The sequence below is a fragment of the Capricornis sumatraensis genome, chromosome 20 (assembly GCF_032405125.1).
Source record: "Capricornis sumatraensis isolate serow.1 chromosome 20, serow.2, whole genome shotgun sequence".
NCBI lineage: Eukaryota > Metazoa > Chordata > Mammalia > Artiodactyla > Bovidae > Capricornis > Capricornis sumatraensis.
Window position 1 is genome coordinate 51464867 of NC_091088.1, and position 10575 is coordinate 51475441.

At 47.4% G+C, this 10575-nt stretch overlaps 1 protein-coding gene across 2 annotated transcripts; it reads right to left on the reverse strand.

Moving 5' to 3' along the window:
• Positions 1-887: 887 nt before the first annotated feature.
• On the reverse strand, positions 888-4196 carry KRTDAP (keratinocyte differentiation associated protein). Of its 2 annotated transcripts, XM_068991684.1 has the most exons (6): positions 4110-4196; positions 2821-2859; positions 2684-2725; positions 2462-2506; positions 1601-1648; positions 888-926 (listed from the first exon to the last, which is right to left on the reverse strand). In XM_068991684.1, exons 1-6 carry the CDS (start codon positions 4194-4196, stop codon positions 888-890), a joined length of 300 nt encoding a protein of 99 aa, XP_068847785.1. The 2 variants fall into 2 exon arrangements, with proteins under 2 accessions (XP_068847785.1, XP_068847786.1); XM_068991685.1 differs by lacking the exon at positions 2684-2725.
• Between the last annotated feature and the right edge of the window lie 6379 nt (positions 4197-10575).

Consider the following 10575-nt stretch of genomic DNA (forward strand, 5'->3'; position numbering starts at 1 on the left):
GGAGCCTGGTAGGCTACAGTCCATGGGGTTGCAAAGAGTCGGACACGACTGAGCGTCTTCACTTTCACTATCAGGCTGCTTACTGGAAAAGCTATAACCTACCTAATTTTTTAAGAAGGGATTTCAGATGGGCTCTTATGATTCAAGCTGGGTCCTGAGCCCAGAATCCCAGATAGCTCTGTTATACCAAATCACCACCCCCAGAGGATTCAGCTTCTCAGGAGGCAGGTCAGGAAGGGTGCCAGATGTTCAGAGGGCAGCTTAGTTTCCTTGGGGATCTTACCAAGCTGCTCATCACGTCATGCTCCTCAAGGATGTCAGCCAGTGCTAAGGAGCTAAGACACAGGGGGTCTCTTGCCAGCCTGATATGCCCTTCCCACTTCATCCTATCTCACTACTTACTACCCTCTCTACTTCCTCTGTGTGTGTATGTGTGTGTGTGCACACACACACTCAGTCATGTTCAACTCTTTGAGACCCCAGGGACTGTAGCCTGCCAGGCTTCTCTTTCCAAGGGATTCTCCAGGCAAGAATACTGGAGTGGGTTGCCATGCCCTCTTCCAGGGGAATCTTCCCAACCCAGGGATCAAACCCACATCTCCGGCATCTCCTGCCTTGGCAGATGAGTTCTTTACCACTAGCGTCAGCTGGGAAGCCCTTTCTACTTACTATCCTCTCAGAAGTCAAAATTTCTGCCTACCAGCCTTGGACCCCACTCCACCTTAATTCCTTTTGAGAGCCCAGTAAGATAAGGACAGAGATGCAGATGCAGGAGCTGTTTGTTTGGAAAACGTTTTATTGGAGTTACTGAGGCAGCAAAGGGTGATCATAGGATGGTGATCAGTAGCCCACTCTTGCAGTGGCATCAGCAGCGCTGGGTCTCTGGGTCACTGGGCATCAGGAGTTGCACTCCTCAGTCCTTTCAGCTGAGAGAGAGAGGGTACAGTCAGATTGGAGACCCTGGGGCACGGAAAGCCAGGATCCTAAGGAAGTCCAGGATAGGGTGGGGTTCTGACAGAGAGGACTCACTGCTCTGGTCTACGTTCCTATTCTCCTCTGAGTTATAGTGGCTGCAATTTCCCTTAGACTTATTTTGTTGTTGTTGTGTTTTAAATTTTGGTTGCGGCATAGTTGATTTCCAGTGCTGTCTTAGTTTCGGGTGTACAGCAAGGTGAATCTGTTATACATATATGCACTCTTTTCTTTAGATTCTTTTCCCATCTAGGCCATTACAGAGTATTGAGTAGAGTTCCATGCGCTATGCAGCAGGTCTTTATTAGCTATCTATTTTGTTTGTAGTAGTGCGTGTATGTTAGTCCCAATCTTCCCATTCACCCCTCCCCTCCCTTACCTGCTGGCAATCATAAGTCTATTTTCCATATCAGCAACTCTGTTTTTGTTCTGTAGATAGGTCATTGGTAGCTTTTTTTTAGAGATCTCATATAAGTGATATCATGTGATATTTGCCCTTCCCTGTCTGACTTAGCTTTAGTCAGAAGAACGTTTAGCCCGCTTTCATTTCCTTACTCTCCTGCTCAGACCCTCTGCTTTTTCCCTCGCCCCCAGCCTCCTTTCTCTCCTAATGCCCACCTCCTCTTACCTTAGGAAAGGCATCCCAGTTGAGGAAAGGGAGTTTCCTTTTGATAGACTAAGGCAGAAAATGAGAATGAGAGTGGTGTGTTACAGGTCGGGTGAACACGGATCAGTAAGCTCTTGTTGAAGAGTTCTCTGAAGTGGTGATGGTGTCATTGTCTTATAAATACAGTAAGAATGAATATTTTCTGAGCCTGTATTCTGTGCTTGCCTTGCACAGACTACTTTACAGGCACGATTTCACTTGGTCTTTGCAGCAATCTTTGGATTTCAGTACTGACATCATACCCACTTCACAGATGAGGAAACTGAGGCTCAGAGAACTGAAGACATTTGCGTGAGGGCACATAGTATGTGCAGGATCACGCACCACAGGCTCTACTTTCAGTTCTGCCACGGACTTAGCTTTCTTTTTTTTTTTTTTTAATATTTATTTTCACTTAGTTATTTGGCTATGCTGAGTCTTAGTTGTGGCATGTGGGATCTAGTTCCCTGACCAAGGATCAAACCCGGGCCTGTTTTGCATTATCCACCGGGCCACCAGGGAAGTCCTTGGCTTTAGCCTTCTACATTTAGGTAAGTCACTCAACTTAGGACCTCGTTTTCTTCCTGGAGGATGAGGATGAGGTTTGAATAAACCCTCGACTGATTAAGTTCTTGCTTTTCGGGGATTGTCTTTGTGGGTCACATTAGGAAAACAAAGTGTGGCCACGACAGCCTCCCAGGGGAACTTCCTTTAGCTGGGCAGCATTCCAGCGGGACAGTTACTCCCTCCTAGAACCCAGGAAAGCACCAAAAGGGCTAGACCAGGATGTGTTGCCCCTACCCGGGGAAACAGTCAGGAGAGAAAGGGCACCCAAGCTCTTACCTCAAAGAGAGCGCGCCAGTTCAGGAATTCATCGTTCTTGAAAGCCTTTGCAGAGAGAGAAAGGGACCAGAAGAGGGTCACTTCCAGGGAAGGACAGAGCTTAGCCCCTGGCCCTCTGGGAAGAGTGAGGGACCGAGGAAACCCTGCAAGCTCTCCACCCAGGCATCAGTCTCCTTGAGGATGGGAGTGTGTGTGGAGGCCGCTCTAGAGAATGAAACTTACTGATCGCAACTTGTCAATGTTCAGGAACTGGGCATTAAAGGCCTAGGCAAAGAAGCAGGGTGTTAAGAAAGTTACTGAAGAACACTGAAGAGATAGGGGACAAACTCATAGTCGGATGGCGAAAATAGGTGGGTTACCTCGGGTCCTGCTGCATAATTACCAACGGTGGTTTCTTCCTGGAAAGCGAAGAAGAGAAAGGGGCTAAATGATAGCCTGATGGCAAATCACCTTCCCCAAAGCCTCTCTGCCCCTTGCCGCCCTCCACAGGCCAGCCCCATTCTCCATCCTGGGGGGCCTCAGTTAACCCACTCTGTCCCAGCATGGTGGCGGACAGTAGACAGATATACAGGTGACAAGAAAGGGATTGGAGGGTGGCATGCGGGAGGCAGAGAGTTCGGAGCCCAAGCCCGCATCCCCTGTAGGCAGCAGGAGGAGAGGGTGGAGAAAAGAGGACTCCTCCCAAGAAGAACTGGCTTGTGTGGTTCTGTGGTAGGCTCAGGGTGTTCCTGAGACACCCCCACTTAACCCACGAAGCTGGGCGTGGGAGATTAGCAGGCAGGTGGGACCCCTTTCTGCCTTTAATTGATGGAGCTTGGTTTGCTTTGTGACTTGATTGCCACCAGAGTCCCGGTCTCCATCTCTCTACTCCAGCTGGTACAAGCCCCCATCCCCGGACCTCAGTGCCTCCAGTCTGTCACCCTCCCCAACTCAGCTGCCCAGCCTCATCCCCCCTGATTTCTTCCTTCCCACAACAGCGGTCACAAACAGTAGCCCACAGGCTAGACCCAAATGTTGACATCGCATCATAATTTGGCTTGTTTGTTTTTTAATTTGAATGAAACATTTTTAATTAGTAAGAGTTCATAAATCAGATTTCCATGTTCTCTGGAAAACTTTTCAACTCCGGCCGCACCGGGCACCTTTTCCCACTTAGCAGCAGGCAGGTGGCATATGGACTGTCCTTTTTGAGCCGGGTAAGTTCGTGCCGCCTCCTCTTTTGCTCCCCAACGACACTTGCTCCCGTCCTACGCAGTGGAGTCTGTGCCCTGTCGTTGACTTCCATATCCAGCGTGGACATTCTCCCCCAGTAGTGGGGTAAGGTGGGAAGGGAGGGGCCTCAGGGGTTTTCCTGAGGCCAAAAAGGGGTGTGGCTGAACCCAGATGACCAGCCTCAGCCCCTGTCCCCTCTCAGGATGTCCAGCCTCCACCCCACACTTGACCGTTCTTTCCAGAAACATCAGCCTCTCTGCCCCTTCCCAGGAGCGCTTCGGCTCCTTCCTCCTGTCTTCCCTTCCTCAGAGACCCAGCCTCCCCTTCGGCCCCTGGGAACGGCCAGAGGTAAGAGCCACTTCTCCAGTAACTGATGGAGGGTAAAGAAACTGGGGAGTAAATCAGCTAATAAGAGAAGCCGGGTGACATTGCTCACCTCAGAGCTGGCCAGCGCCGCCCCCTGAGCAGAGTGGAGTGCCAGGACAGAGAGAAGAACGGCCACGGGAAGAACGGGGATCTTCATGATGGCAAGTTTGGGGTGCTCTGAGACAAGGCAACCCAAGGCTTGCCCTTTATATTCCCAGGGAGGCAGATCTGAGCAGAACTGGGGTCCCCGCCCCACTGACTCACCTCCAGATCCTATTGCCCACCCCTGGGGCTCTGGGGAGGGGAGGTGTGGACGGTTCCCTACTTACCTTGGATTTCTCAATTCACGTACTGCCCTGGGCACTACAAAGGTGAGCCAGCAATGGGGTTCTTCATGCAAACAGAGCTGAGATGGAGACAGGTTGGACCTGTCCCTCCAAGTGATTGGCAGTGGCACCCAAGCAATCTGTCCTTTTGTCTTTCTCTCCTTTCCTTGTAGCTCTTGGTTCCTCTCTTATAATTCAGGCTTTTCCCCACCCTATCCAATTCTGTCTAAACTCCCTACACTGTCATTGAAGGCCTACCAGGCTCTGGCCTCAACCCAGCTTTCTAACTTTTTCTTCCTTTCACTCCCTTTGCACATACCTCATGTTCTGGCCGAACTAAACTCCTTACGAAAACTACCCTTTTACTCCCTCCTCCAAGCAGCTGCCCATGCTGCTGCTACTGCTGCTAAGTCGCTTCAGTTGTGTCCAACTCTGTGTACCCCCATAGATGGCAGCCCATGAGGCTCCCCCTTCCCTGGGATTCTCCAGGCAAGAACACTGGAGTGGGTTGCCATCTCCTTCTCCAATGCATGAAAGTGAAAAGTGAAAGTGAAGTCGCTCAGTCGTGTCCGACTCTGAGCGACCCCATGGACTGCAGCCTACCAGGCTCCTCCGTCCATGGGATTTTCCAGGCAAGAGGGCTGGAGTGGGGTGCCATTGCCTTCTCTCCTCTCCACTTTTGTTCTCAGAACCCAACACCCATCTTAGATAAAGCTTCCTTGATATCTCTCATCATCTGTTATCCCTCCAAAACTTTTCCCTCCCTCCTCAGAACTGCCATAGCAGTTCATTTGTATCTCTCTGGCATTGTACCTAGAGTCATTTCTGTTCTTCCCTCTTAGAATGTGAAGTTCCTTGAGGTCAAGGACTATATCTTGATCACCTTTATATCCGCCAGCACCACGCCTTAGAATGGAGCGAGATTCTACAGATGCTAGATTAAGCGTCTTAGAATTTAAACATCCTTCCACCAAGTCGTACACTTTCTTCCTTTGGGTCTGGACCCATTACCCAGCTGTCCATCTTTTACTCTTGGATCTTCAGAGAGGTAACTGTCTTGACCTTAGACAAAGAACTGAGAAACACAGGAAAGCAAAAACAGGTCTTAGAGCTACCCAGTTGGAGATGGGCTCTAGGTGCTAAACTTTGAGTGCCTACACCATTTTGCTGAGCTGATTCTGTTCCCCACCCCACTCCCCCAGCTGGGAAGTTGTATCATCTCAAAGCAACAAACCACCCTCATCAAGCAGCCTTCTCTGCAGCGAGGTTCAGGCAGCCCAACCAGTTCCTGATGTAATAGGGAGGTTCTGGAATGAAGATGGGCGCTGCCTGGACAAGGCAAGATCTCCTTTAAGAGTGGACTCTTAGGACTTCCCTAGTGATCCAGCAGTTAAAACTGCATCTTCCAGTGCAGCGGGTGTGGGTTTGATCCCTGGTCTGAGAGCTATGATCTCACAAAACTTATGGCCAAAAAACCAGAACATAAACAATAGAAGCAATATTGTAACAAATTCAATAAAGACTTTTAAAATGGCCCATATCAAAAAAAAAAACAACCTTTAAAAAAAGAAGACTGGGCTCTTTACCCCAGCCTGATGGGCTTCACAGAGATAGCAGGCGTAGTGGGGGAGGGCTGGGTCTTTCTCAGCAACAGGCTCCTTGAACCCCAGAAGCTGGAACATCAGTTTAATTCTCCTCCTGTCCCCACATCCCAGTCCCCGACATCCTGTCCCTCTTTAGCCTCAGGAAGCCTCCTCCGTCTTTCTAACAGCACCTCCCCCTCTGCAGAGCTGTCTGAGGAGACAGTGTTTGAGAAACCATCAAGCACAGATGACCAGGTCACCATGCATGTCACGCAAGGTTGGTGCTCGTGGAGGGGACAAGTGAGAAAATGACAGATGGGTGGAGCACCTCCCAAAAAGGTTTTCTGGAGGACATGAGTTTTTTAATGCGTGATGAATTCTTGCCAGCTAATTAACAGGGCCTGAAGGAGCTCATTAACCACCATTCTCTCAGCATAGGGTCAACAGTGAATGAAGCTGAATGAACGATGAACCAAATGGGACTTCCTCGGTGTTCCAGTGGTTAAGAATCCCCCTTCCAACGCAGGGGACACAGGTTCAATTCCTGATCATGGAACTAAGATCCCACACGCTGCAGGACAACTAAGCCTGTGAGCCACAACTACAGAGAACCCTGCACACCAAAACAAAAGACCGCACGTGCTGCAACTAAGGCCCAAAGCAGCTGTAAATAAAAAGTACATAAATAATAATAAAGAATGACCAAAATGAAGACTCGACCAAGGAGGCCGATGTTGTGTAAAGAAGTCCCACCAGACCTGCTAAGGAAGGAGCACTTCGGCCCGGATCACCTAGAAAAACAGACCAGCCCAGCACCATCACCTCTCCGGCTCCAGAGAACTTTTGCAACAAACTGATTGCCCTGTTTTTCTTTCCACCTCATGCAAATGCTGCTAATAATAACGTGAGCCAGTTTATTGATGTCCTACTCTGTGGCAGGCCTTGCGCTAAGCACTCGAAGTGCGTGATCTCACTGAAATCCCACAGAGCTCCTGTGAGGCGGGTATTACAATTATCTACAGTCTGTAGGCAGGAGAATCACAGCACACGGAGGTTAAACACTCACCCTTGGTCGCACAGCCAGGGCGTGGTGAGGCCAGCATTACAACCCCAGATTCCAGAGCCGGCACCTGTATCACTCCTTTCCTGTACTGTGTCTTGCAGGGGGTCTCAGCCTGCCCACCTAGAGCCTTGTAGGAATTAGACCCACACCCTGAGAGCTGGGGGGCAAAGCTGCAGGGAACCCCTACTAGTCCTCTGCAACAGGTGTCCTGTTTTTTAATTTTTATTTGCTTAATTTTCGGCTGTGCTGGGTCTTTGTTGCTGTATGGACTTTCTCTAGTTGCAGCGAGTGGGGGCTACTCTAGTTGTGGTGCGCAAGCTTCTCTTTGCGGTGGTTTCTCTTGTGGCAGAGTACAGGCTCTAGAATGCACGGGCTCAAGCACTGTGGCCCATGGGCTTAGTTACTCCAAAGCATGTAGGATCTTCCTGGACCAGGGATTGAACCAGTGTCCCCTGCATTGGCAGGCAGATTCTTAATCGCTGGACAACCAAGAAAGTCTCAAGTGTCCTTTTGCGGTATGTGGCCTGCACAGCCATAGATGACAGCTCTGAGCAGGCATACATTAATTTCAGCAAATTAAAATGCAATCTCAAAAATGACAGAATGATCTCTGTTCATTTCCAAGGCAAACCAATAAATACACAGTAATCCAAGTCTATGCCCCAACCAGCAACGCTAAAGAAGCTGAAGTGGAACAGTTTTATGAAGACCTACAAGACCTTCCAGAACCAACACCCAAAAAAAGATCTCCTTTTCATTATAGCGGACTGGAATGCAAAATTAGGAAGTCAAGAAATACCTGGAGTAACAGGCAAATTTGGCCTTGGAGTACAGAATGAAGCAGGGCAAAGGCTAACAGACTTTTGCCAAGAGAATGCACTGCTCATAGTAAACACCCTCTTCCAATAACACAAGAGAAGATTCTACACATGGACATCACCAGATGGTCAATACCAAAATCAGATGGATTATATTCTTTGCAGCCAAAGTTGGAGAAGTTCTATACAGTCAGCAAAAACAAGACCAGGAGCTGACTGTGGCTCAGACCATGAACTCTTTATTGCCAAATTCAGACTTAAATTGAAGAAAGTGGGGAAAACCACTAGGTCATTCAGGTATGACCTAAATCAAATCCCTTATAATTATACAGTAGAAGTGAGAAATAGATTCAAAGGATTAGATCTGATAGACAGAGGGCCTGAAGAACTATGGACAGAGGTTTGGGGCACTGTACAGGAGGCAGGGATCAAGACTATCCCCAACGAAAAGAAATGCAAGAAGGCCAAATGTTTGTCTGAGAGGGCCTTACAAACAGCTATGAAAAGAAGAGAAGTGAAAGGCAAAAGAGCAAAGGAAAGATATACCCAATTGAATGCAAATTTCCAAAGAATAGCAAGGAGAAACAAGAAAGCTTTCCTCAGTGATCAATCCAAAGATATAGAGGAAAACAATAGAATGGGAAAGACTAGAGCTCTCTTCAAGAAAATTAGAGATACCAAGGGAACATTTCATGCAAAGATGGACACAATAAAGGACAGAAATGGTATGGACCTAACAGAAGCAGAAGATATTAAGAAGAGGAGGCAAGAATACACAGAAGAACCCATGCAAAAAAAAACTTCACGTCCCAGATAATCACGATGGTGTGATCACTCACCTAGAGCCAGACATCCTGGAATGCGAAGTGAAGTGGGCCTTAGGAAGCATCCCTACGAACAAAGCTAGTGGAGGTGATGGCATTCCAATTGAGCTATTTCAAATCCTAAAAGATGATGCTGTGAAAGTGATACACGCAATATGCCAGCAAATCTGGAAAACTCAGCAGTGGCCACAGGACTGGAAAAGGTCAATTTTTATTCTAATCCCAAAGAAAGGCAATGCCAAAGAATGCTCAAACTACCGCACAATTGCACTTATCTCACACGCTAGTGAAGTAATGCTCAAAATTCTCCCAACCAGGCTTCAACAGTACGTGAACTGTGAACTTCCAGGTGTTCAAGCTGGTTTTAGAAAAGGCAGAGGAACCAGAGATCAAATTGCCAACATCCGCTGGATCATTGAAAAAGCAAGAGAGTTCCAGAAAAACATCTACTTCTGCTTTATTGACTATGTCAAAGCCTTTGACTGTGTGAATCACAACAAACTGTGGAAAATTCTGAAAGAGATGAGAATACCTGACCACCTGACCTACCTCTTGAGAAATCTGTATGCAGGTCAGGAAGCAATGGTTAGAACTGGACATAGAGCAACAAACTGGTTCCAAATAGGAAAAGGAGTACATCAAGGCTGTATATTGTCACTCTGCTTATTTAACTTAAATGCAGAGTACATCATGAGAAATCCTGGACTGAATGAAGCACAAGCTGGAATCAAGATTACTGGGAGAAATATCAATAATCTCAGATATGCAGATGACACCACACTTAAGGCAGAAAGCAAAGAACTAAAGAGCCTCTTGATGAAAGTGAAAGAGGAGAATGAAAAAGTTGGCTTAAAACTTAACATTCAGAAAACTAAGATCATGACATCTGGTCCCATCACTTCATGGCAAATAGATGGGGAAACAGTGAAAACAGTGACAGACTTTATTTTGGGGGGCTCCAAAATCACTGCAGATGGTGACTGCAGCCATGAAATTAAAAGATGCTTGCTCCTTGGAAGAAAAAGTATGACCAAACTATACAGCATATTAAAAAACAAAGACATTACTTTGTCAACAAAAGTCCATCTAATCAAAGTTTTGGTTTTTCCAGTAGTCATGTATGTATGTGAGAGTTGGACTATAAAGAAAGCTGAGTGCCAAAGAATTGATGCTTTTGAACTGTGGTGTTGGAGAAGACTCTTGAGAGTCCCTTGGACTACAAGGAGATCCAACCAAGCCATCCTAAAGGAAATCAGTCCTGAATATTCATTGGAAGGACTGATGCTGCAGCTGAAACCCCAATACTTTGTCTACCTGATGCGAGAAACTGACTCGTTGGAAAAGACCCTGATGCTGGGAAAGATTGAAGGTGGGAGGAGAAGGGAACGACAGAGCATGAGATGGTTGGATGGCATCACCAACTCGATGGACGTGAGTTTGAGTAAACTCTGGGAGTTGGTGATGGACAGGGAGGCCTGGCGTGCTGCAGTCCACGGAGTCCCAAAGAGTTGGACACAACTGAACAACTGAACTGACTAACTGAAGCTGTGTTCTTATCAAATGGAAACAGAGAACTAAGATTCAAAGGTCCTCACTGAGCATATGCCCCAGAATGAAACTGTAATTGCCTCAGATTCCAGATGCCTCTTATAGTTTGAGCATTTTGCCACACCAAGGGTGTGTTTAAAGATAGTCTTCTAGTGTTTAAAGATAGGTGCTTTTATATAATGCCTCTAAACACAAGCCTATTGTTTCATGTGCGCAACCTAAGAAATTCCGTTCACATTCTGGAGAAAAACAAATTGGGTGTGCCACATTGAACTCTGCTCAATGTTATGTAGCAGCCTGGACAGGAAGGCAGTTTGGAGGAGAATGGTTACATGTATACACATGGCTGAGTCCCTTTGCTGTCCACTTGAAAC

Excerpts from the sequence above, each read along its gene's own strand:
- KRTDAP (XM_068991684.1), bottom strand. The coding sequence starts at position 4,196 with ATGAAGATCCCCGTTCTTCCCGTGGCCGTTCTTCTCTCTGTCCTGGCA. Across the intron at positions 2,726-2,820 it reads ATTATGCAGCAGGACCCGAG|GCCTTTAATGCCCAGTTCCT; the intron begins GTAACCCACCTA and ends TTCTTTGCCTAG. Across the intron at positions 1,649-2,461 it reads ACTGGCGCGCTCTCTTTGAG|TCTATCAAAAGGAAACTCCC; the intron begins GTAAGAGCTTGG and ends TTTCTGCCTTAG.